Source organism: Protopterus annectens, chromosome 12.part0 (assembly GCF_019279795.1).
Source record: "Protopterus annectens isolate FY-2018-M chromosome 12.part0, PAN1.0, whole genome shotgun sequence".
Classification (NCBI taxonomy): Eukaryota; Metazoa; Chordata; order Ceratodontiformes; family Protopteridae; genus Protopterus; species Protopterus annectens.
The window spans coordinates 23152880-23180426 of record NC_056746.1 but is presented as its reverse complement, the minus strand read 5'-3'; the positions used below and the strand labels follow the sequence as shown (position 1 = coordinate 23180426).

At 38.8% G+C, this 27547-nt stretch overlaps 1 protein-coding gene across 1 annotated transcript in view; it reads right to left on the bottom strand.

Moving 5' to 3' along the window:
* LOC122816340 (syntaxin-binding protein 4-like) overlaps positions 1-27547 on the bottom strand; it is an 869603-nt gene that overhangs the window by 164247 nt on the left and 677809 nt on the right. The window contains exon 14 of the mRNA XM_044089066.1: positions 19851-19978. Coding sequence (XP_043945001.1) covers positions 19851-19978 — 128 coding nt within the window. The remainder of the gene's footprint in view (positions 1-19850; positions 19979-27547) is intronic.

The window sequence follows — 27547 nt, the reverse complement described above, 5'->3', positions numbered from 1 at the left end:
ACCCTGATACCATGTGAAAAATGTGAAAAATGGGGTTGGTGATGATGATGATGATGATGACGACGATGATGATGAAGATACACCTTATTTTGCTAAAATCTCTGGATCATATCAACTCAGAAAAAATACTTTGATCATGGCATGGCAGGTATTTATTTATTTATTTATTTACTTCTTACTTACTTACTTACTGTTTGGTAAGTGGGTAGGTGGGCTTATCTGAAGACCCTTTTGAGCCATGACTCAAAAATACAGAAACAAAAGCAAACCACGTGAATAATCAGGAAGCATGCAACACATAAGTTCAAATGCAATATATTTTTTAAAGGGTCTTGGAACAAGCATATGCTTTTTGCAGATTATTAGCTTGTTATAGAGCCTTATGTACAGAGAAACATTGTTAAGAATAGTGTTAAGAGTAACACCAAATTTGTTTACAATATTTACAGTACATACATGAAGTCCATTTTGAATTTAAATATTTCAGGAAACAAGAAAAAAATTAGGATGAAGGGCAGAGAAAGACAGTCATGATGGAGGTAGCATGTTTTTACAAAACATTTCATGGTGACCACCTTTCTGGAGGTAGTATGTCATTTGTTAGGAAATAATTAGCTTAACTATTATCTCTAAAAAATGACACTGAATGTTTGTAGAAGGTCTTTTTGTAGTCTACACTACATGAAGTGGATAGTGTTCTTTTGCAAGTTTATGCAGAGCCTTTTGGAGCATACAAATATGAATTTTATCCCTTTTAGCAACAAAAAGCATAAGATAACCCATTCAGTAGGTTCATTCTGCTTCTAATGTCTTACCCTTACACTGCATGAGTTTCAACTCCTCAAAGTAATTGAGACTTTCATTACTGGTAGCACTGCTGAATCTAACTGAATGCAATGAATTCCAGGTAAACAATCCAGACAAATAAAAAGTTGTCCTACTCATTAACAAGTGCCTGGATTTGCCTAACCATTAACAAGTCATCAGTCTGCAAATATGTTGATCCCAACAATAACTATGCAATTACACTCTAAATTCCTTTGACCATGCAGGCTAACTGAAACTGAATTTTGTATGTTGCATAGTTACTTGTAATCACATTCTGTTTCAATGTTTTTTTATAATGATGAGAATAAATACAAAACTTAGGCATCAACAGCTTCAGTTATCTCCATTTTAATCTCAGTACTGCAAACATTTTAGCAGATATGTTACAGTCTGCACCAATGTCTAGTCTAAAACAGCTAATGTAACTACTGCACTTGTTAATGCAGACCTTCTGTTAATTCTGCTGTATTTAAGTTGTTGTAATAGTGAGTAGACAGAATACTGAATGTTGGGAAATGAAAACAGAGAATATTATTGCTGAAAATGTGCTGGGGTAGTGTGTACCTGGCTTATGAAACTGCCACAACTTGTATGTTATTGTTTTACTTCAGTCCCTACCAGAAACTCTAATACCTTAGACTTACTCCTTATTTATTTATTTATTTGTATATCTGTTAACTGGGTAAGTACACTAGTCCAAAGACTCTTTTCATGAATGGCTCGGGCCATATTGACAAACAAATCAGTAACAATAAATCAGTACAATACAAAATAGCATGGCACATCATAACAGCATACAAAGAATTAAAGACATTACAAATGACATTTGATTTGACTCAAGAAAACAGATCATCGACATTGCAAATAAAAGAAATAGTAATAAAATAGGATTCTGCAAACAAACTCTAAGCCAACAACACAGCATAGCATTCAAGTGATGTACATACAGATGCACGTTAAGGAACAGAAAGGGAGAAAGTAAGTATTCCAGACATTTCTGGGATAAGGTATAGAGCAGCAAAGAAAATGTTAAGCAATGCGACGCTAGATGAGAATCTGAAATATCTACAAGTGAAAGAAAAATCTATGAAAGGTGCAGATGCAGTTAAAACACAGGAAGTTAGTGATACTTCGAGGAGAGTTGCAAATGTGAGTGGCTCAGGGGTGGCCTTAAGGGATCCTGAAGGGGACAGGTTGATGAATAGGTTAGGGAAGGAAAGTTTATTTTATTACTCTGCAAATAAAATGCATTAGGAAAGTAATCTGGATTCATTTGGAAGCAGATGTGGGGGTTATTTCTAGCCATAATTGTCAAAGCTGTGGGACTGTTAAGAAAGTATAATGTGAGTTTAAGAGCTTTATGAGAGACATTGATGTTGGAAGAATATCCTATTTCTTGTGGTACTGAGTTTCATGCTAATAAGACACATTTGGTGAAGGCATTCTCTGGAAATGACAGAGTGAAATGAGTCTTACTAAGAGAGAGAGAGTCATTGGAATACCTAAGGTCATAGAAAGAGCTCCTAAACTATAGTAGATGTTTGAGAGGAGGACAGTAGTGGTCATAGATAAGATTATATATTGGTGTACCAAACAGAAAACTAGCTTTTTCCTGAACTGTAAGCCAGGTACTAACACCCTTGACCCTACTGTTTACCTCAAGGAATTTACATCACTTTCAAACTCTGATCATGTGGCCTTTGAGTTTACCATTACCAGACACTGCATCTTTATAAAAACAAATGTATTTTAGAACTTAAAATAGATGGGTTTTATGAAAACTAGAGCTGATATTGTTAATACTGAACAGAGATAGATTTGCAAAACACAAAGCAAAGTAATATTCTATGTTGTGCAACTTAATCATTCTGCGCTGTGCAACTTGTAAAGAAAGGTTGTGCAACTTGTAAACAAAGATATGGCATTTAGGTCCAAGGAAGTTATTGTTCCACTGCATTCGACATTCATTATTCATCATCTCTCCTACAAACTTGAAACACCAAGAACATCTACAAAGATTATGTCACTTTATTGGTATTCATGTTCTGGAATAGTCTCCCCTTAACCATTAGACAATGAGAGTCCCTTCTGCCAATTTACTAACAAGCAAGATTTGCAGTTAGGATCCTTTGTTTTTATCTATTAGGGTGATGCAGTCAATGTTTTAATATGTGTTCAAAGAATTTTATGAAAGGAATGCTTTATTGCAGAGATATGCTATAGTCTGATCAAAATTTTGGGGCCTATCTTGAATAGTATGCCATTATATTAGATGAGGGCTATGCTTAGCTTTCAAAACCTTAGCAAATGATAGCAGAAGGATATCACTCAGCCTTGACATTCTGGATAGTTATGTAATCCTTCAAGATATAGGCTCGTAGGTAAGTAGTAGGCTAGCTACCCTTCAGAGCCATTTCAAGCTTAGCTAATTTCCCTTTTCATGCTCAAAATAACCTATCCCATTTGGTTATAGATTGTCCTTAACCATCCCATGGTTGATAATTATATATTACTCCTAATGAGAATAACTGAGATCATGCCATAGATAATATGAGGGAACCCACTCATGGAATAAACCATTTAGGAGCTGCATATGTCCATTAATAGTACGGGGGCAGTACTGTGGTAAATTGTATGTTTCCCATCCATAGATCTAAGTTGCACTTGAAAATAGACAGGGATGAACTTTGTTTTATGTGGATGGGAAGTCTGTTCCATGGCTGTGGTATCCTCCATGAAATATACCTGTCCCTCCAAACTGTTGTGCTGATGTTACAGAAAAGGTTTAGATCCCTAGATGAAGTATTTCTGATGCCATCTGACTTGCTGATGTGCAGTCAATCCATCACTAATGGATCGGAGGATGCCATGTATGCCAGACATAGGTCACTTCTTAGCAGTCTTTAGGATACTGAGTACAGTGACAGGGATTTGAGTCGGTCCATGTAGGACATGTTGTTTAGGCTTTGTATCCTTTTAATAAGGTATCTCTGTGAGCATCCAGTTGTTGCATGTATCTGGACAGATACTTGCCAAAGGGGGCATTATATTTAATGACTGGCCTAATGAGGGCTGAATAAAGAGGGACAATGACATCCCTGGATCTAGACACAATCCCTTAGTTTAGAAGCTGGGCAGTATAGAAGGGCTTTCTTATCACAACGACACATGTTGTTCAAAAGTTAGGTCACTGTCTACATAAGTTCATGAAATTCAAACACAGAGAAACAGTTGCCAAAAAGTACCAATAATCAAAAGAAAGGCAGCTGAAGGGGAATCAGGCAGTAAATGGTAAAAAATCATGCTTTAATCCTCTAAGCAAAACTTGTAACAGCACCAAAGAACAGATACATAAAACACTTTAAAATCACACTGCATTTTCATTTCAATGAACTTCTTCAGATGTAAAAAACACTACTTCATTATTTTACCTTGTTCTTACTTTTGCTTGCATTTTTATAACATTACTGTATTTGTTGTCCTTGGTGATTAATTGAAACTGACAGTTTCAAGTTGCAGTTTACTATGTTTGTGAACAAACTCATGTCAGGTCAAAGCTCGTTGTGCAAAAGGAAGTTATCTTACTAATTTTAACTTGAATGTTGTTCCTATTAGATAAAAGTTAATTGGCAGGGTTTATAATGAGGACTTTACATTGTGTTGGTTATTGTCCATATAAGTTCCCAAATCCCAAACAAGTGGGTCAACTCTTAGAGGCATATTGTCAGTGTGGTATTTCCCTGGGGTAGATGTCTTCCCAAAAAATACAATAATGTATTTTTTGGCATTAAGTTTCAGACCATGATTCTGACACCAGTTATTTGAGACAAACCTTCCTGCAAGATGACTAAGTCATTTGGGGACTCAATGACTGTTCCTAGTTTGCAGTCATCTGTAAACTTAGTCAGCCAGAGCCCATTGATATTGGCTTATGTAGATACTTTTCCAGTCAACATATAAGTAGTGAGCACGTGCAAGTAAGAGTGCCATTTTGAGTAAGCAGCCAGAGTGAGAGCATGTATGTATGTAGTCAGTCGGTTAGTTAAATTGTTCATTTAATTTTAATTTTAATGTTGCTGCTATCCATTCTGATGTGTTTGTATACAATAAACTACTTAAATGAACACCCAAGCCTCAACTTCTTCTTAATGCACATAGAAAGAATGACATGGTGTCAGAATGGGATCCAGAGTCACAGTCATGAGGCAACCGGTTATAGTTGGAGGAATATATAGGAGTGGATCATCCCTACTACTCAAATGACTCACAAAACAGGTCACAAACAAATTCCAGGTACTAAAACTCACTTAAATGATTTCTTCTGCTACAAATATAAAACAATGTACTCAGAATGCTCAAAACAAATTTCTTATTAAACGAAATGTCTGAAACTGACATATTGATAAAAATATTCTAAATAATAATGAAAATGTTTGAAGCAATATCTGAATTGCATAAAATGTACAAAAAAAGGGAAAATGACTGCAGTTTTCTGCAATGTACTACTTTTTCGCATTAAGTAAAGCAATTCAAAGTATCCAAAGTGTGTGCAGTAATTTCACAATGTACAGATATTTATTTCTTTTATTTAACATTTGTTTACCGGGAAAGTCCGACTTGGAATGAAGCTAATTTTCAGCGGAGGCCCGGGAAGAAATGCTCCAGACATATGTCTTTGAAATGCAGGAGGAAACAGGAGTAACCAGAAGAAACCCATATGAATGCAGAGAGGACATGCAGACTCTGCACAGAAGGCACTCCAGCTGAGAATCGAACCGGAGAATTTCTTGCTGTGAGGTGACAATGCTACCACTGCACCACTGTACCACATTTCAAAGAATTTTTCATAAAGTACAGTTATTTCAAAGCATATTTCTGAGAGTACAACCTTTCGAAGAGTGTATTGTGCATTTGAATATTATTACAAGTACCTGATGTGCTTGCATGCACGTACATTATTACAATGGCCAAGACTGCATTGTGTTTTACTATAATTTGTGGGCATGGCAAAAGGATTTTGCAGACCCGCACCACTTGTGTTTGATAACAATATTGCAGAAAATTGGAGCATGTTTGAGCAGGAATATGATATTTTCATACAGGCTGCTTTTTCTGACAAAGATCCACATACAAAAGCATTTATTCTGCTTAATTTAGCTGGTTCAGAGGCCATTGAAAGAGAGCATTTGTGTATTCACCCGCTGTGTATGCAGGGGAGGGGGAAAATCGCCATATTGTGGTACTGGCTGAAACACGGGAAAACCCAAAGTGCTTAAAACATAAATTAAGAGAAATGTGTAATCCCCAAATGAATATTACAACTGAAAGACACATTTTACACAAGAGATCAACAGCCTGGTGAAACTTTTGCAGCATATATAACTGACTTGAGGAATAAGGCTAAAATGTGCAGATATGGTAATTTAAGGGATGAGTTGATAAAATACAGACTTGTGTGTCATATTAATAATGACCTACTGAGAAATATTTTGCTTCGAGACAGTGATTTGACATTAAATAAGGCCATTGAGATTTGTCAGCTATACGAGCTTACGGAAAAGCACACAAGTATGCTTGCAAATGAGAAAGCAAGCCTTCCAGTGCTAATGTTGATAGTATGCAGCATGTGGTTAAAAGAAACAGGTCCAAGCAAATGACAGCGACTGCAGGTCTTGTACCAGTCCCTGGGAAATCCTGAGTCTTTCCAGGAAATTCCAGGACATGCTCAGTGAAGCATAAGGGTAAGTCATCAAGGTCAAAACATGTGCCCCCACCCAGCTTCATAGTCAATGGTCATAATTGTGGTGGTAATCACAAACTCAGGCAATAAATGTGCTTAGGTTTTGGTCAGCAATGTCATTCTTGCCATAAGTGGAATCATTTCAAAAGATTTTGTAAATCAAATAAGACACATTATTTTATTAAAGGAGGGTATTCAAAGAGGCAAGTTGATCAATTAGAAAGCCACAACCCTACTTTTTATGCTGATGGTGTGTCTGCGCTTTGTGAAACAGTCAATGCAATAGATTTGTGGGCAAAGAATGACATCTTTTGTACTGTTTGGATTAATGGGAGTCCTGTGAAGGTCAAAGTAGATATTGGCTCAAAGTGTAATGTTATGTCAGCAGAAATGTTTGCCAGAGTAAAAGCTGCAGAACATCTTGATTTGGCAAAGTGCGGAAAGCTTGTTGCTTATGGTGGTGAAGAGATTCAGACAGAGGGCTCAGTAGTGCTTTCATGTTACTCTGCGGGAAATAGCTATGACTTCCAATTTTACATAGTCAAGAGACACGTACAGTCATTATTTGTCCTCAGACACATTCTGAAAATGGGACTACTTTCATGTAAGCCTGCATGACAACAGCTCAAAATTCGCCCACACCATTTTTTCCTGAATATGCTGATATTTTTGCAGAAAAACTAGGGGAAATTACCAGTTGTGGACTCTTTGAAGTTAGACCCAGAGGTCAGCCTAGTCATCAGACCAGCACGGAAAGTTCTAGTAGCTATGCAGGACAGAGTCAAAGCCAAGCTAGACAGAATGGTGCAGCTAGGAGTAATTTGTCCAGTGGAAGAATGGACTGAATGGGTGTCCTCCATGGTAGTAGCTCATGAGAAACACTCAGATGATATCAGAATGTGTATTGCTCCAAGAGATTTGAACAAAGCATTAAAAAGGCCTCATCGTCTAATGCATACAGTTGAAGAGGTTGCTGCCCTCATGCCAAATGCCACTGTTTTTTCTGTCTTGGATGCAAAGAGTTCAATTTGACAAATTTTGCCTGATTAAAAATCTTCATTGTTAACCACATTTAGTACACCAGTTTGAAGATATAGATTTTGGAGAATGCCATTTGGGATAAATAATGCAAGTGAAGACTTTCAGTGTGCAATGCTGCAAATTTTTTCGGGCTATCCATGTGCTATTATAGTAGATGATATTCTAGTAGGAGGCAATGGTGAAGTCGAACATGATAGAAACCTCAAGAAAGTTCTGGAAAGAGCATGTGAAGTGAATCTTAAGCTGAATCTTTAAAAGTGTAAATTCAGGCTATGAGAAGTTAGTTATGTTGTTCACTTGTTTATCAGTTTGGGCTTATGACCAGAACCCTCCAAGCAAACAGCTATTCTTGAGATGCCAGTTCCAGACAATGTTCAAGCCCTACATTTTCTTGGCATGGTCAACTATCTGTGCAAGTTCATTCCAGATTTAAGCCATCTTTCAGCACCATTAAGAGAACTGACATGCCAATATTTTATTTGGTCTTGGTCAGAACAGCATCAAAGACTATTTGATGTCCTGAAACAGAAAATTGCTACTCTACCAACCCTCAGCTACTATGATGTTCACAAACCAGTTACTCTTTCCTGTGATGCTTTTAAGTTTGGTCTAGGTGCAGTTATTCTTCAAGATGGTAAACCAGTAGCCTATGTTTTGAGAACTCTTACCCAAACCAAGATGTAGTATACACAGATTGAGAAACAGCTTTTGGCGATTGTGTTTGCATGTTTGAAGTTCCATGATTATATTTATAGTCGTCCTATTCAGATCAAAACTGACCACCAACCTTTAGTTACTATTCTGAGAACGCCTATGCATAGAGCTGCAGCCAGATTGCAATGTATGATGCTCAAATTGCAGAAGTACAATTTCAGTCTTGTTTCCACAAAAGGCAAACTTCTTTATCTTGCTGATAACTTATCCAGATCGCCCAGGAAAACCACAGAACAGCATAACAATAGCAACTTGATTATGAGGTCATAGAAGTGAGAAATATTTCTTGCACATGTCAGAACTCACACAGCTTCAGATCCAGTTCTCCAGAAGCTAAACCTCTTTATCAGTTGAGGATGGCCTACAAAGCAATCTTGTTTACCAGTAGAAGTGCAGCAGTATTTTCCATACAGAGATGTCATGAAAGGTCCTAAAGTCATTGTTCCAAAATCTTTGCACCAAGAGTACATTAAAATATTGCATTGTGCGACTCAGGAACTGATTCTACCAAAAGAAGGGTGAGAGGATCTATGTCAAGAGATATTGAGAAAGTACTTTCATCTTGTTCAGTATGTAATAGTACAAAGCCATATCAACAGAAAGAGCCATATCAATTAAGCCAGATTCCTGAACTACCTTGGTTTACAGTAGCCACCAATATCTTTGAGTGGAATGGACAACATTACCTGGTGTTAGTAGACTCTTATTCAAATTAGTTCAAGATTGACGCACTTCCCAATTTCAGATCCAGTACTGTCATTACTAAGTTAAAATAATTTTTCTGTCCATGGTAGTACACACAGAGTTATTTCTGACAGTGGTGCACAGTTTACAAGTCAGCAGTTCAAGAAATTTGCAGAAGTGTGGGACTTTGTTCATATTATGAGCAGTCCTGGATACCGTCAGTCAAACTGCTTGGCTGATCGTGCAGTTCAAAGTGCAAAACAGCTGTTAGAGAAATCCAGACGTGACAATACTGATGTTTTTCTAAACCTGTTAAATCTCAGAAACATTCCTTGTGATAATCTTCTTGATTCACCTGCCCAGAGACTTATATCAAGACAGACCCGAACCACCTTACCAATCAGCAGTTATCTATTGGTTCCATGTGCTAAGAACAACAAAGCTGCAAAAGCCCAACTGTTGAAGAAGCGTTTGTCCCAGAAGTCTTACTATGATAATACCAGCAAAACACTCCATTCTTTATAAAAAGGGGACATAGTGAGGATGCAGGCATCAAAATGTTTTGATAACACCGGATTTGTGAAACATCTGTGTCAAGAGCTGAGAGTGTCCACTGTGGAATCACAAGGAATGGAATTCAGATGAAATCAGAAGCCTTTGTCACCAGTGTCTGAACCAGTGGAACAGCATCCTGCCTGTGAAAAAGACTCTAATTCTCAGAGTGCCTTGTCCAATATTCCTGTTCCAGAATACATTCCGTCAGCAGTCTCCATTCCTGAGAAAATCCCTGAAAGTCCATGAGCAGAACATTCCCCAATGACTATCCCTGTTGCTAAACCCAGTCCTAACTATAATGTCACGAGATCAGGTCATATCTCAAAACCTTGTTCCAGATACACGGCAACCTGGACAAGACTGTTGTTTTCTTTATTAGTGCTTGTATAACTGTATGCCTATTGAAATGTCATTGTTTCTATGAGACAAGAGCCTCTGGGTTATGAATCTGTCCCTCCAGCATGTCCTATTTATTTCAGTGCTGAGGTTCAAGTCTCTCGAGCGCGTAGCTCGATGGGATTTGGATTTTCTGAGGTGCAGCATGTCCATTAATTCCGGGTTGGACTTGGCTTTAAACGTCAGGCAGGGGCGGCTCGTGGCATCGGGCTGCCGGACTGCAGCCCCCTCAGCTAGACAGCTGAGTGCTTAGTTTATTTTTTTTATGTAAAAAAAAAAAAATGAAATCTGTTCTTTTAAACTTTAAATTTCGAGTCCGCGACTCGAAATTACGCGCATGTGCATTGCGCGCTTCTAGCGCAACAGCGTTTTTTTTTTTTTTTTTTTTTTTTTTAAGTCTTGCTGCAATGTTTTCATTGCAGCCCGGAGGAGCTTCTAAGGCATCATTGTGATGCCCAGAACTCCCCAGAAGTCTATGCAGTTGAGACACAAACCGCATAGACATGGAAGGGGCTCGGACTGCGACGTCCGCAGGCACGTCATGATGTGCTTGCTGGGCAAATGCTGCTGATTGGTTGTCGCTCTCCTCCCGGGCTTTATGTGCTGGGAAAAGAGCGAGAATCAGTCAGTTAGCTTCATGCTTCAGCTTTCCTTGCTTGCATTGTTTTGTTTCGTGATTTTGATCATCTGTTTACTTTTTTTTTGTGAATTTTACGTTTTTGGGTGGATTTAATTTTCATCAGCTGTGCAGCGTGTGCCTAGAAGAACAAGAAAGAAGAAGAAAGAAGAGTGAAGGTGGCAGGTGCAGAATTAAGTAAGTAAATGTTAGCGAGTTTTTTTTTTTTTTTCTTGTTTGTCTTTTTTGAAGTTTCTGATGTAATATGTGCTAGTTTGCTACACAGATCTGAGTGTATACTCATTAGAGAATGTACTAGCTGTGTAACATATGAGTGTCTGCCAAACATTTGGGCTAAGAAAGAACAGTTGTGAACTATTGCTATAAGGAAATCTTGCACTTTGTACTGGTCCTTCGTCTATGGCCAGCTTGTTGTATGTTGCATGAGATGTTAGGAGACTTCTGTGGATATTCAAGTTGCCTGTGTGTTTCTGTTCTGAGTGGATGGTCCTCAGTAGTTCAGAAAGGAATACTTGGTGGTTAGTCAGTAGGGTTCGTGTGTGTGTGTGTGTGTGTGTGTGTGTGTGTGTGTGTGTGTGTGTGTGTGTGTGTAATGCCCCAGAGAACAGATGGTGGTGGGTGGAGATACTCGGGCTTGAACCCTGTACCTTGTATGCAGGTGTTAAGGACCTGAATTCCCTACCCACCACCATTTGTAAAAAAAGAAAATTGCAGATTTTTGCCTCATATTTGATCTGATCTGTACCTCATAATTTCTGTGGTTTCTAAATATTGTGATGCTTGATAGTTATGGTGCACTGGTAGCATTGTTGCTTTACAGCTGCAGGTTCTTGGGTTTGATTCTTGGCTGGGGTGCCTTCTGTGTGGGGTCTGCATCTTCTCTCTGTGTTTGTGTGGGTTTGCTTTTGTGTCCTCCCATGTTATAAAGACATGTCTGCATTATTTCTTCCTGAGCCTCTGCTGAAAATAGTTTTTTATTCCAAGTCAGATTGTCCTGATTAACAAATGTTAAATCAAATTGACAGGCATTCGAATTTCAGACTTCAGGTTTCTGAATGTTTAATTCCTTACATATTTGATGGTGCAGTGGTAGCATTGTTGCCTCATAGCTATAGGTTTGATTCTTGGCTGGGGTGCCTTCTGTGTGGAGTCTGCATCTCATCCCTGTGTTTGTGTGGATTTGTTCTGGTGTCCTGTCATTTTACAAAGACATATATCTGCAGTATTTCTCCCTGGGCCTCTGTTGAAAATTGTTTTTATTCTGTCAGAAGTAAAGTTGACAGACATTTGAATTTCAGACTTCATATTCTTCAGAAATAGCAATTTTCTAAGTTTATAAGATGAATATTTGGAATGTGCCCTTATTTTTGTACTGTATTACCCCATTATTGGCTTTGTCCAGGTTTCTTTGTGCTAAGGTTGACAACTATGGCAAGAACTGAATTCACTGAATATGTCTGAGGGCTGTATTCCCTCATTACTGGGTTTGTCCAGGTGTTTTGTGTGAACTGAATTCATTAAATGATAGCCAATTAAGTTTCAGTCTTCCTCTTTTTCACAATGCAGCTGATTTGGTGTAGGGGTATGTTGCTCTGACTGTTTTGCACAGGGACCTTGGCAGTAAAATGTATGGTGTTAACACAGCATTTTCTTTCACAAAGCAGGTGATTTGGCATAGTTGTATGTTGCTCTGACACAGCATTTTATTCTAGCAACTTTCCAAGATTATACAAGCAATGTTTAACGTGTCCCTGGTTTTTGGCCTTTTGACCCCCCCCCCCCCAATAAATTTGGCTTTTTCCATATTTCTTGTGCTGCGAAGTTGAGATGCAGTTGAGTATTGAGTAGATTTTACAAGGAGCTGAGAGCTGCAGGTGAAGAGAAGTTTAGTGCTGCTTATGATGTCAGCAATACCACTATGCCAAATTGTGTACTTGCTTTTGATGCAGAAGGTTGTTGGTTCTACTCCCACAAGGGGCGAATGCTGCCATACTGAAAAAAGTTAAGATACTAACTATGAGCCTGTTATCAGTTTGCCATCCATTTCCTATTGCAATATTGCTAGCTTATCATTTTTAATGTAATGTACGCAATTTATTCCTCAGGGGCATCAGACACTTTATTTTTCAATGAAACCATGAAATATAAAGGTGTCTGCTAGCAGCAACCTCTTCATTAGTTACAGATTTATTTAATGTGGAATTATTTAGATGGCTTTTTTACTTTAGCGATTGTGCATATTTACTGATAATGGTGGACTGTAGAATTGTGTCTATTTACTGATAATGGTGGACTGTAGAAGTTTGAGTATACTTTTATGATGGAAATGTTCTGAATTGGGCAGTTTTGTCATTATTGGTGCATGCGTTTTGTTTCATTTGTTTACTGGAAAAATGTTCAAAACAATAGGAAGGTGTATCAAAGAGCACATGTATGTTTGATATGCTAGGGGCCTATGATTTGAAAACAGCCCAGAATTAATCTTTATCTGCCACTGGTAAAATGTATTTTCTTTGAATGTGGTTTCAATGCTGTTTCAATGAATGTGAGTTTCAAGGGCAGAGAAGTTTTACTGCTAAGTTTGTTTAGCAGATGTCTTACTGTTTGTGCTGTAAAATGCAAAATAAAACTTTCAAATGAAGTCCAAATCATCATAGAGGTAAATCAGTATGCACATTAGTGTTTATGGTAAATGGAGTGAAATAGCTAAGTAATGGATCATTGGAATGGCTGCAGGGGAGGCTCCATTTGACCATGATTTTGACGGGGAAGGGCAGCAAACTCAGCCCCAGCTGAACTATACCTCCCAACTGTCCAGATTTTCAAAGAATGAATAGATGTTTACTTATTTTTGGTTTGTTCCTCATAAAATTTGTGGCTTTCTGGCAAATCATTTAGGAATTAAGTCACTAAATAATGACACACTGAGTTGCAGACTTCATAACCTTCAGAAAAATTCATACTAAAGTAAGACCTGTTCTGTCAACTGTCTAAGTTTATACAAGAGCAATTTTTAGTACTGTTTATATGTTCCCCCAATATATTTGGCCTTGTCCAGATTTATTGCATTAACAGGTTGAGAGGTACATGCAAATAAATTGCTTTATAGAATTAGGCATAGCCAAACCTCTCAACTGTCTCTGATTTTGGCTCAAATAATAATCCCTCCATAAAATAGCAATTTCGAAGAAAACATGGAGGATTTACAATTTAGAAATAACTGTAATAATTAGAGTTATAGATTACTTTTATTTCAGAAATGCATGTAGATTATTTTATTTTGTCAGCTGCTCAAGTTAGCAGTACTAATATTAAAGTGTCCCTTCTTTGACAGGTTCTCAGCTGTATTGTGTGGCTATTTTATATTTTTACATCACATTTTTGGTCCATTTTTATAAAATTGTTGTTTTTGGCAAATCATTAAAGACTGAAGTTAGAAAATGACAGACATTTGAGTTTCAGGTTTCATACCATTCAGAAAAGTCATACTAATGCAAGACCTATTCTATTATCTTTCTAAGTTTATAAGAGCAACATTTTAAAAATTGTCCTTATTTTGGACCTTTGTCCCACTTCTTTGCATGGCTTTGTCCAGATTTCTTACTCTGAGGTTGAGAGGTATGGCAAATGTGTCAGGGTCATCACAGTCAGCCAGAGACATTTCAAATTGTGACATACTTGTTGCACCCCACTCCCCCACGTAGTGACTCTGGATGTGTTGAAGCAAGGCAAGGAGTAGTTATGCAGTGTAAATGTGCAGGGTATCCACCCATCCAAGGTAGACACAAGTACTAGAGTGGCTTTTCATCTGTCCTTGATTTTTGCAGAATGGTCTGGTTTCTGTCATTTTTTTTTTGTACTGTGGATTTATGCTTATTACTCAGAGTGCCTGTTGCTTTGTGTTTAAGTAGCAATACTTTAATGACCATCAGGTAAACTTGGTTGAGATTGTAAGATGCAAGTAAGCTTTAATAAGCATACTGTTAAAGAACTGCCAACATTGAAAGCCTTTCTGTTGTTGCCATGTATAGAATACTTAACTAGATAATGTATAAGCCTTGGGTATTGAAATGCATATGACAGTATTTCTAATAAAGGACAGGATTACATTATTTTAAGAAGCTCATTATACTTGGGGACTTCCAGTCATCTCTGCAGGCTTTACCCGTAAACTAAACAGATTGCCAATTGTGTGGTCCATAACCTGTACAGTAATCCTTTTAAGCAATGTATCTTGAGCTTATTTCTTGTTTGCTTTTTATTTTTTACTTTGATCATGTTTTCCCCATGAAACAAGTAGATGTCAGGCAGCAGGTCTTTTCTTGGATAAGGAACATGTTTACAAGTGGGGGCATCAGAGATTTCTACTTTCAGCAAGTTACTTGGTACTTTAATAAAGCTGAATATAAATTATAATTAGAACTGCAGTGCAAGAAGTGGTTTGAGTTGAGTGCTGCTCATTTTTCTTGTACTTGATTTTGACTGGCATTCCCTTAATGTATTTTAAAAAGTAATTTATTTTTTCATGCCTCACAACCTTTTTGTTTCCATCTAGATAGTAAGTAAGCTGTTGTGCAGCCAATGCATTGAAATATTTTTATTCTTCTACACTTCATTTTGTCTTGATTGGACTCATAATGACAGTTTGGCACCCATGGCAGTGTATTTAGTTAGTTTTTGTGGTTTTGAGCATAGCTCCTCCCCTTTCTAGTTGGCCACGCCCCCTGCCATTGACCCCACCCATTCAGCTGTCTCCTGCAGCCCCCCTTTGTTTTGAAGTCACCAGCCGCCACTGACGTCAGGCACAGATCGCCTCTGAACAGGCGGTATGCCACTGAGTAGAGCTGGAGTTTCTTTAACCGGGCAGCATATGGCATCTGTTTGAGCCCTCTGATCCTCTTGGTGAGGTACTTTTGGGGTCTTTCCAGTTGCTGCAGGTGTCTGGTAAGGTACATCCCAAAAGGGGCATTGTACTCAATTATGGGCCTGATGAGGGATGAGTAAAGAGGCACGATGACCTCCCCTGATCTAGATGTGAATCCCTTCATGATTAGGTGGGCTATATAAAATGTTTTTCTAACCACTTTGGCCATGTGGTTGTCAAATGAGAGATTGCTATCAACTTGGGTCCCCAGGTCCCTAATTACTTCTTCTGTACTTAATGGATTACCACCTATGTGGTAATTTGTGGGCACTTTGTTTTTGCCAAAGGGGATGACTATACACTTTTTGGCATTTAGCTTGAGGCCATGGCTCTGGCACCAGTTGTCTGTTTCTATGAGGCCCTTTTGGAGGATGGTTGTGTCGGCTGGAGAGTCGATTATGGCTCCCAGTTTGCAGTCATCTGCGAACTTGGTCAGCCACAGTCCTTCCGTGTTGGCCTTTACCTCAGAGAAATATATACTGAACAAGAGAGGTCCCAGGACTGAGCCTTGTGGGACACCAGTTGTAACTAGTTTGGAGTCTGACATGGCTCCAGCAATTCTAACCATGTGGGTTCTGTCCTTGAGCCAGTTTGCAATCCATCTAGTGACATAGGGGGTTATATTTAAGCTGGTGAGCTTATCTATGATGCCCGAGTGGGGTATTGTATCGAAGGCTTTAGCGAGGTCCAGGTAGGCTGTGTGGACCACCTTCCCCTCGTCAATCGCCTTGGTGACTGTTTCAAAGAAATCAACCAGGTTTAAAAGGCAGGATCTGCCCTTAACAAAGCCGAACTGGGTAGGATCCAGTGTCTGTAGGTCCCCAATATCTTTATTTATGAGGTCCATGATGATCCTTTCCATAGCTTTGCAGACTAAGCTAGTCAGGCTTATGGGGCGATAGTTTCCAGGATCCGTTGAGGCACCACCTTTATGGAGTGGGACCACTGTTGCTGTATGCCACTCTTTGGGCACATATCCTGTAGTAAGGCTGAGATTGAACAGTAGTTTTATGTTTGGGTTTAGCTCTTCTTGGAGTTCATGTAGGGCCAGCCGGGACACCGTCTGGTCCCATTCATGCTGTGTTTTTTCCTTTGGAGGGGGCGGCTCTTACCTCAGCATCTGACATGTCACCCGGGCAGCACTCTGCTGGGATAGATATTTGCCCTTTTGGTGGGGGGGGGGGGGAGTTTGCGCTGAACCTGTCAGTTAGGATGTTGGCAATGTCTGTGGGTTCAGTGTGTTTTTGTCATTTTGGACTAATTCTGAGCATATCTGGGAATTACCACCCAGGTTCCTAACATAACTAAAGAAAGCCTTGTGATTATCCTTAGTGTCCTGTGCAATTTTTCTCTCAAAGCTGGTCTTAGACAATTTTATGAGTGCCCGTAGTTTTTTGCTAATACTGATCAGTGATGCCTTCCCTTTTTGGGATTTTGCTCTATCATTTAGTAGCTTCCTCCTTCTATTGTATAGTTTGTTTATGGCTGGGGTCCACCAGACAGGATGTCTGCCTTTGGAGGATTGGGTCTTGGTTTTATTCGGGAACGCATGATCCATGCATTCCTGAAGGTGTTCATAGAATGTGTTTATAAAGGATTCTGCGGTCTGGGCCGTATTTTCCACAGGCCTGGGGGCTTTGAAGGATTCCACCTCGGTTTTGAGGAGTGTGAAATTTGCTTTAGAGAAGTTTTTCACTGTGGTTTTCTGGGCAGTACTCTTTGGCTCATTGGTAGTGCATGTAAATGACTACATGATAGTCTTTGACTTGATTCTTTAATTCAGTAACATAAGAATCAATACAAGAACAAATGCCAGATATATGTCAGACTATTTACTGACTCGCATAAACTTTTAAACTTCCGGCAGTTTTACCACGATAGTATTCTCTCTTTCTCCCTCTTGGAGTTTGAATTTATTGTAAACTTTCAGAGCTTTTTCCCCATAACATACAAAAGCATAGCTCTCTACAACTTTTCAGGATTCCTGGATGGATATCCCACTGAAGAATAAATCAGATATTTGGATTCATAATTTTCAGTTCTCAGGGAAATTACCTCAAGACAGGTGTTTCCAGGTGGTTGCCGTTGTACTTATTTCTCAAACAAAAGGCTAGGCAATACATTTACATTTACCTCTACAACATATAATGTTTGGGATTCAGGCAGTGCAAGAAATGAAATGAACATAGACTACATCTAGCCAACCTGATCAGAATTGACTTTAATACCGTGCAGTACATGTCGGATACTAAACCATATAATGTACATTTTGGAACTCTAACAGAGGTTAAAAGTGTCAGATTTCTTAAAATAGCTTAGTTATTTAGATACAGTACAACTGACACATTTATATGAAGATTTGAAATCTGTGATAATGCCTTTATCTGTGCTTGCCTTATGTGTATGATGTATATGTTGTAAGTCTGTGTCACTGCTACAGTCAATATTCAAAGTACCATGTTGGACGTCCATGTGTTCCATACTGTTATACCTACAACATGCACACTCAAGCCAAGTAATTGTGTACTAAACTTTTGTGACAATTTGATCACTATGGCATTTGATGTATTCTGGTAGCACATCTCAAAAGTATCGACTGCTTATTGTTGCCCATGTTTTTGCTCTGCTTGTAATTCCAAACCTGTCTCTGTTGGTAGTGCATGCAAATGACTACTGATTCATTGGTGGTGCATATAACTGACTACTTGCTCATTGGTAGTGCATGTAAATAACTACTAGCTCATTGGTAGTGCATGTAAATAACTACTAGCTCACTGGTAGTGCATATAACTGACTACTAGCTCATTGGTAGTGCATATAAACGACAAGTAGCTAATTGGTAGTACATATAACTGACTACTAGGTCATTGGTAGTGCATGTAAATGACTACTAGCTCAATGGTAGTACATATAACTGACTACTAGCTTATTGGTAGTGCATATAACTGACTACTAGCTCACTGGTAGTGCATTTAACTGACTACTAGCTCATTGGTAGTGCATGTAACTGACTACTAGCTCATTGGTAGTGCATGTACATGACTATTAACTCATTGGTAGTGCATATAACTGACTAGTAACTCACTGGTAGTGCATATAACTGACTACTAGCTCATTGGTAGTACATATAACTGACTACTGACTCATTGGTAGTGCATATAACTGACTACTAGCTTATTGGTAGTGCATATAACTGACTACTAGCTCATTGGTAGTGCATGTACATGACTATTAACTCATTGGTAGTGCATATAACTGACTAGTAACTCACTGGTAGTGCATATAACTGACTACTAGCTCATTGGTAGTACATATAACTGACTACTGACTCATTGGTAGTGCATATAACTGACTACTAGCTTATTGGTAGTGCATATAACTGACTACTAGCTCACTGGTAGTGCATTTAACTGACTACTAGCTCATTGGTAGTGCATGTAACTGACTACTAGCTCATTGGTAGTGCATGTACATGACTATTAACTCATTGGTAGTGCATATAACTGACTAGTAACTCACTGGTAGTGCATATAACTGACTACTAGCTCATTGGTAGTACATATAACTGACTACTGACTCATTGGTAGTGCATATAACTGACTACTAGCTTATTGGTAGTGCATATAACTGACTACTAGCTCACTGGTAGTGCATTTAACTGACTACTAGCTCATTGGTAGTGCATGTAACTGACTACTAGCTCATTGGTAGTGCATGTACATGACTATTAACTCATTGGTAGTGCATATAACTGACTAGTAACTCACTGGTAGTGCATATAACTGACTACTAGCTCATTGGTAGTACATATAACTGACTACTGACTCATTGGTAGTGCATATAACTGACTACTAGCTTATTGGTAGTGCATATAACTGACTACTAGCTCATTGGTAGTGCATGTACATGACTATTAACTCATTGGTAGTGCATATAACTGACTAGTAACTCACTGGTAGTGCATATAACTGACTACTAGCTCATTGGTAGTACATATAACTGACTACTGACTCATTGGTAGTACATATAACTGACTACTAGCTCATTGGTAGTGCATATAACTGACTACTGACTCATTGGTAGTGCATATAACTGACTACTAGCTCATTGATAGTGCAAATAACTGACTACTAGCTCATTCTCAATACTTCTGCCACAATATTATATCACGGTCCTCAGATGACAGTTTCTGGTTCTCCCTTGATTATTGGTCATGTGATATATATCAAACTACAGGTATTTGTTATTACTTTTAAAGTAATGCTTTGTAAGTGTTTCTCTAGTATCAAGCAGTACAATAGATGATAATTAAAAACAATAGAGAAACTTACTGGGGAATGGAAAGCAGACGTGTCCAGTAAATTGGCTACTTCATGCTGTGTGAAGAGTACTGAGTCAGGGTCCATGATGGCCTCCTCCATTTCACAAGGGAACATCTCTTTTGCCACTTGGGCAAAATCTGTTAAATAAATTTTAGAGAGATGCAGTATTAATAGTAACATGTCCCACATCCCTCCAGAATTGTGTGTGTGTGTGTGTGTGTGTGTGTGTGTGTGTGTGTGTGTGTGCACATCTTGTGATGGACCTCCATCTTATCTAGGATTGGTTCAAAGCTTTAAGCCCATTGCCTGCCAGGCAAGGATCAGTCTTTGCTGTGAACTTAAAAAAAGATAATTATGGTATTGCAAAATGAATGAATAAATGCTATAAATCTTAATAACTAGCTTAATTTCAGAAGTTTAAGTAGCAACTGCAGTCTTATTTGAGAAAGCCACTGTGTCACATTTAAAAAGCCTCCCATATAGTCATCTTGAAACAAAAGGAATTCTCAGAATAAAATGGTGGTAGAAAAAAATGGAATATTAAGTTGCTTACAACAAGAAAAGAAAGCAATTGGAGAGATAAGGAGATGTAATGAATAATCACTTCATGGCCTCAACCTCTGCTGAATCCAGAATACTGACTGTTGAACATATCATACATGAAACCCTGACTGAAGACATATAAAGCCAATGACAGCAATGTCATTTGTAATTCCAGCTAATAATTCTAAGCCTGGAAATGTATTATTCCCACTTAGAACACCTGAATAAAGAAAGGCTGGCATTACTTAATGCCCAGATAGAGGCAGCAATGTTTTAGATTATAAAAGTAGAAAAAAACTCAACCACTTGACCATGAGATTCATGACCACACAGACGGTCTGTGATTGTCTGGGTTACCCACTGAAATACAAACTCTTTGTGATCTGCATTGAAACTTAAGCTTCCAAAGTATTAGTTCTATAATAACAAGGAGAACATATTCATCCATATTTTTAAGTAAGAAGTCATAAAATGAAGGAAAATGTGTCAATGAAAACATAGCTGAAGAGACATTCCTGGATAAGTGAACGTAGACAAGACTGAATTATGAATTCAAAGAACAAGAATATGGCTTTCAGACTTTACTGAAACAAGCAAATGAAAAAAAAATGTATATATATATATATATATATATATATATATATATATATATATATATATATACTCATAGCAAGAGGTTCTTGGCTGGGGTGCCTTCTGTTCGGAGTCTGAATGTCCTCCCTACAGTCTCGTGGGTTTCTTCCTGGTGCTCCTGATTCCTCCCACATTCCAAAAATATGCAGTAGGTGGACTGGACACTCTAAACTGGATGTATGTGCAAATGTATGTGCGAGTGACTGGTACAGATATACTACAGTGGCAGGTTTAGCCATCCTGTGGTGTAAGCCTTTCCTCGAGATGATTGTCACTGTTGAAGTGACACCCCAACCCCATGTGCAAAATGGGAAAGAGGGGCTGAGGATGGATGGATGGGTGTATATATATATTTATATATATATATATATATATATATATATATATATATATATATATATATATATATATATATACATATATATATATGTATGGGTCCACTTTTAAATGCCGAAATCTCGAGTTTTAAAATAATGAACCCAAAACACAGATATTTCGGTATCTCGACGTTTAAAAGTGAAAAAAAAACACAAATGAACTGAAATAAAGTATTTGCATGGGGGGGGGCAAGCCCCCCTGCACCCCCTCCCCCCACAAACACTTTATTTTAGGCGTCTGTCTTTTTTTTTAAAACTTGAGATTTCAGCATTTAAAAGTGGACCCATATAATGCCTCATTCAGAATTCAATGGGCATAGGGTGTTTATTTTCTAATAACATAGAGTCCTGGTGCATGGCTCATGTTCTAAAAGAGGCTAGAATTTCTTCACAGATTCATCTGGGTGCCTGATACATGCACCTAAGCAAGAAAAGCACTAAATCCCTAATGCTGAGGTGGGTGGCATTAGTAACTAATAAAAGAAACTGAGAATGAGAGCATGATGAAACAATATAGCAATAGCCCACGCCTGGGTGTGGGTAATGCGGGATTTAATCATGGTTGGCGTGGTTTGGTCACGAGGGCAAAGCCCGAGTGACCAAACAAAGCCAACCGTGGGTAAATCCAGCATTACCCACACCCAGAAGTGTGTTATTGCTATTATACAATGACATTATTTAAGAAAAGAAAAATTAATTTTTTTAAATAATGGCATTTTATAATGCCTCCTTGCTGCCCTTCCGCAGCTGTCTGGTATTCTGCGGCAGTTCTGATGTACTGCGCATGCATATGCCTACGCAGTACATCAGAGCTTTGGGCAAAAGCAATGGAGAAAGCAAGATCTCCGTTGCTTTTTACAAACTGTCTCGCTATATTAAACGAGTTTAACATAGCGAGACACCATTAAACAAAGCAATGGAGAATGTCTGTTGATTTTTTTAATGCTGTCTCGCTATGTTAAACGAGTTTAACATAGCAAGACAGTGTGAAGCAATGGAGATCTTGCGTTCTCCGTTGCTGTAAACCGGACCTTTTTCCATTACTATAACTCTGATTTACAATGTGCACGCTGACCAATCAGCATGCACGTTTTTTGAATATTAATGGGGGGTCATTGTATAATGACAAATAAGTGGGTGAGGGCAGCAGATGGACAAAAGTATTAGCTGCCCACTTGTTCAAAATATGAGGCTGCAATACATAGGGGGAAATCATCGTTCCCAATGTATGGTGAACAAATATCTGATTATGTTACGTAAAATGCAGCAAAAGTGAAGCTAGTTGTAAAAGGGGTATGCTGTTTTGTCAATTTCAAAAGATTTGTATGAATGCCATTTGTAGTATTCATTATTCCCACTGGTACTCTAAACCTCAAGAGAAGGTCTAAATGAATACATTACGAAGGTAGAGCCAGAAAAGGCAATATACAAAGAATTTGTGAGCCAATTAGTAACAAACCTAAAACATGCCTCGATGTATAACATGACGGACACTGATGAAAACACATGAAGAGCAAAGAGGAGAGAATTTATAGATGATTTAAGGTAAGAAGGATCATTGATAGCAATATTAAACAGTCTCAGAGGCAGCAGAAAAGGTGATGTAAATTGTTACAAATAGCATTAAACAAAAGCATTGGAATATGAAAAAAATGTAAGTTGAATAACAGAATTGTATAGCTTGGAAATAGAGAAAGTGTTCACAAGGGGATGGAAATGAATGACTGAATCAGGCAAAATAAGACATTAAACTGAATACAGGTAAACCAAAGCAGATAGGGCATAGCACATATCTTGGGAGTACAGAGACGAGTGGATGATTATTGTACTATGAGGAAAAGGGTCTGAATAAAATGCCTTTGGTTGAAGTTTTATTCCCCACTCCATTCTTTCTAACATAGAAAGTAAGGGTCTATCTAATAAAAGGAAGACAGAAGTGTGGATATGGGGGTGTGTGGAATGGAAGTATTAAGAAATAAAGGGGATATTATACTCAATATTAAGGGAAGAAGAGCAAATTCAGTAAGATGAAGGAGTTATATACCTCAAAGCCTATGACATAGTAGTACCAATCCACCACCAAATGAGACTGCATTTAGGGACTTCACCCACTGCAAGCTTACTTCAGTTTGTAGAAGACCTATGCAAAATTCCCAACAAACTCTGTAGGTAGAACCCCCATCCATATCTTTGTTAACTGTAGGTCCCCCACCATGAACCACGAGAACCAATCTGCCTGCCTGGACCTACTAGATTCACTTGCTATACAACCCAGCACCTTGGTCATGGGTGATTTCAACTATCCTTCCATTGACTGGCAGTCATATATGAGCACAAACATGTTTGCCCTAAGGTTCCTGGACTTTGTTAATACAAATGCTCTAGAACAGATAGTCTGCACCCCCTCAAGGGGTTCCAGTGTCCTAGACTTAGTGCTCACCAACATAGGGGGGTCTCTGCACTACTCCCTGTGTATTGCCCTCCCTGGTAAGGTCTAATCATATAACAGTCCCATTCAAAGTAATGATCATACCTGAACCCCCCCCCCCAAGAGCAAAAAGGATGAACAATTTCTCCAAATCAAACTATGGCCTACTAAGTGATGGCATAAATAGTTCCAGACCCCCTACTACCACTGTCAACAATGACTCATATACAGAGGTGTACACAAATGCCCTGTCTAAACACCTATACAAATGTATAGACTCAGATGTACCTGAACAGATCAAAATAAGGTCCACACAAAAAAACAAGCCACCCTGGTAGACATCAAGCATAAATAGGTTATACAACAACAGGAAGACACTAATGTCCAAGAACAAGAGGGGTGTGACTCAACAGAGGAAGGACACCCTTCACAGCTTGAACAAGCAAATTAGATATCTTGTAAAGTCCTCTAAAGCCAATTATGAAGCTAAATTAACATCCCTAGCTAAGGATAATCACAAGGCATTCTTTAGCTGCATCAGAAATCTAAAAGGAAAGGCCCAGCTTTGTGCTAAATTAGTAGTGGATGGTACCACTCATACTGACCCTGAGGACCCAACCTGCTAACAGATTTGACACAAGCTTCACCCCCTGTTCCCACCAGACATACCCCAAAGCACACCTGTCGCCAGTCCTCTACCTAGTATTGCCAAACAGCAGATCATAACAGTACTCTTCATGGCCAAAAAAACAGCCTCTATGGGACCAGATAACATCCCAGGCTGCCTAGTAAATGGGCTAAAACAGGACCTAGTGGAACCACTTGGCACTCTCTTCAACCAAAGTCTAAGTACTGCCTTTGTCCAAGCAGAGTGGAAAACAGCAACAGTAATTCCTTTGCACAAAGGGGGTCCATCAACCAACTCTAGAACTATACAACCATAAGCCAAATGAGTCTTATCTGTGAGGCCATGGAGAGAAGCATCATGGACCTTATCAGCAAAGACATAGGTGACCTTCAGACTCCTGACCTGACCCAATTTGGCTTCATTAAGGGTAGATCATGCTTATTAAACTTGGTGGACTTCTTTGAGAATATCACCAAAGCCCTGGGTGAAGGCAAAACAGTACATATAGCCTATCGTGATGTAGCCAAGGCTTTTGACACAACTCCCCACTCAAGCATCATTGAGAAATTCACCCAGTTGGGAATGAACACATATGTCACTAAACGGGTAGCCAACTGGCTCACCGACAGAATGCATACAGTCAAAGCTGTGGATTCTGCTTCTAACAGCAGACCAGTTACAGTGGTGTACCACAAGGATCTGTGCCAGGTTCCCTACTGTTTGGAATCTATTTCTCAGAAGTCCAGTCAAAAATAGATGGCCTGTGGTTTATCAAGTTCGACAATGACTGTAAACTGGCTGCAATCATCGAGTTCCCCAACAGTGTTGCTACACTACAAAAAGGGCTTACACAGACAAATGATTGGTGCCAAAGCCACAGACTTAAACTAAATACAAAAAAATGTGTTATCATCACTTTTGGAAAAAACGCCTGCAAATTACAGTATTAACAGCATCCCCCTTAGCACAATCCCTGTGGTGGGAGATTTAGAAACACAGGTTGATAGCAATCTTAACTTCAATCACCATGTGTCCACAGTGGTAAGGAAGGCCTACTACATTGCACATATCATAAGTAAGGGCATCACATCCAGAGCTAAGGATGTTATAACCCCCCTGTACACATTCCTCACCAGACCACTAATAGAGTACAATGCTCCCTTTTGTATGTACCTCACCAGACACCTGCAGCAGCTGGGGAGACCTCAGAGGTTTCTCACCAAGAAAATTCAAGGCCTTCAACACATGACCTACATGGACAGACTGAAGGCCCTGTCACTGCACTCTGTATCTTATAGGCTGCTGAGAGGTGACTTGTGCCTGGCCTACAGAGCAGTCTCGGACCCTGCTCTAATGGAAATCCTGCACATCCGCAAGTCAAATCAGACAAGATTCACTCACTCTAGGGATCTTAACCTAGCCTGTGACATTAACAGGACATACTGGAGAGAAAAATATGTCTCCCAGAGATTGCCACTTCTCTGGAATAAACTCGCAATTCACGTAAAACAGAACTCCTCAATGACCCTATTCAAGTGTAACTTAAACAACTGGATGGGAAACCATAAATTTACCTTGGTGGTGTCACCTATGTCCCTCTTAAATAAAGACAGTCAGTCCTGATCATAGACTTGTACTGCAAATATAGACCATAAAACATGGTCAATAAGGGAACAAGGATATAACATGGCTAGGCTTATAAAGGCCATAGGCCCAATAGCCTAGTAACTTCCTATCAACCTATGAACCCCTGCAAATGGATCCAACTGAGAGGGCTGGCACATTCACCTCTGACTTTTACGAACAGCTATAAAGCTACATAGAAATGTCACTACCTGTTTGTCCTGAATATAATGATGAATTCAGGGGTAAACCTCTCCGGTGGGCCTCCCATATATTAATAAGTTATATAACAAAAGTACAGTGATGAAAAGATGGAGGGATTCCCCATTCCCTGATCTCAGGACCACACTGAAACCTGCCATCAAACAACATATCAGCACTGTTAGAAAAATGTAAGGCACAGTATGAGATTAAGGTGTCTATGGATACCAAAAAAATACCAAATCTTTATATCAGGAAATTAAGAGATAATGTCCAACAATGCACTAAGGTCATTCTTAATGATATCATGTATTCCTATCCCAAGGATATATCCAATTTATTACCATACCTTTGCCCCACTTACCCACATTGCTGTCCGTAGTAACCCTGAAATTTTATTTTTTCCTGAAATCACCCTGGAAAAAGTCTTAAAATCACTGTAAAAGACTAAAAGTAATACATCCATGGGACCAGATATAACATCCTAGGCTGCATTCTCATCAGTGTCAAATATGTAGAATCTGAGCCTGTACTTAAACTTTTCAATGTCAGCCTATCCACAGGGTTTGTACCTAATTTCTGGAGAATGGCCACTGTGACCCCCCTACACAAGGTCAGCCCCTCTACAGATGCAGGTAATTACAGACCCATTAGCCTGACCAGCCTTATATGCAAAGCTATGAAACATATAATAGTGTACCAGCTGCTCCAAGGTGACCCAATTCTGTCTAAATGTGGCTCTGTTCTTGTTCAACCCCAGGATAAATTATATCCCTAAATATGAACAAGTACCGATTCATACCTTGCACATCCTGACTCTCCCTTCTTCACTCATTTCCTTCCCCTGACTTCCTTTCTAAATAGGTCATAACTCTTTTTTTTTATCGCTCACTTTATATTGCAATTCCTGTTTGTATTATACTAGCTTACCTTTAATTTCTCTTTAAAGTGGCTAAAATTGCTCAAAATATTAAATCATTGTCATAGAAGATATATCTATTCTTAACCAATGTGTTCATATTATTTCTAATTTGGTATAATTATTTAAACTGTAGATGTGTTTGCATTATTTTTAAAGATTGCAAAATTATTATTCTTAAAATGTTTTTGTAATACCTTGAAGCTTTTTTCCTGGGGTCCTCTGCTGAAAATGAGCACCTACCCACTCAGACTTTCCCAGTAGTCAAATGTCGATAGATGGATAGATAGATAGACAGACAGACAGACAGACAGATAAATAATAAAAGACCCAGTCCTACATGACTTCCTATTT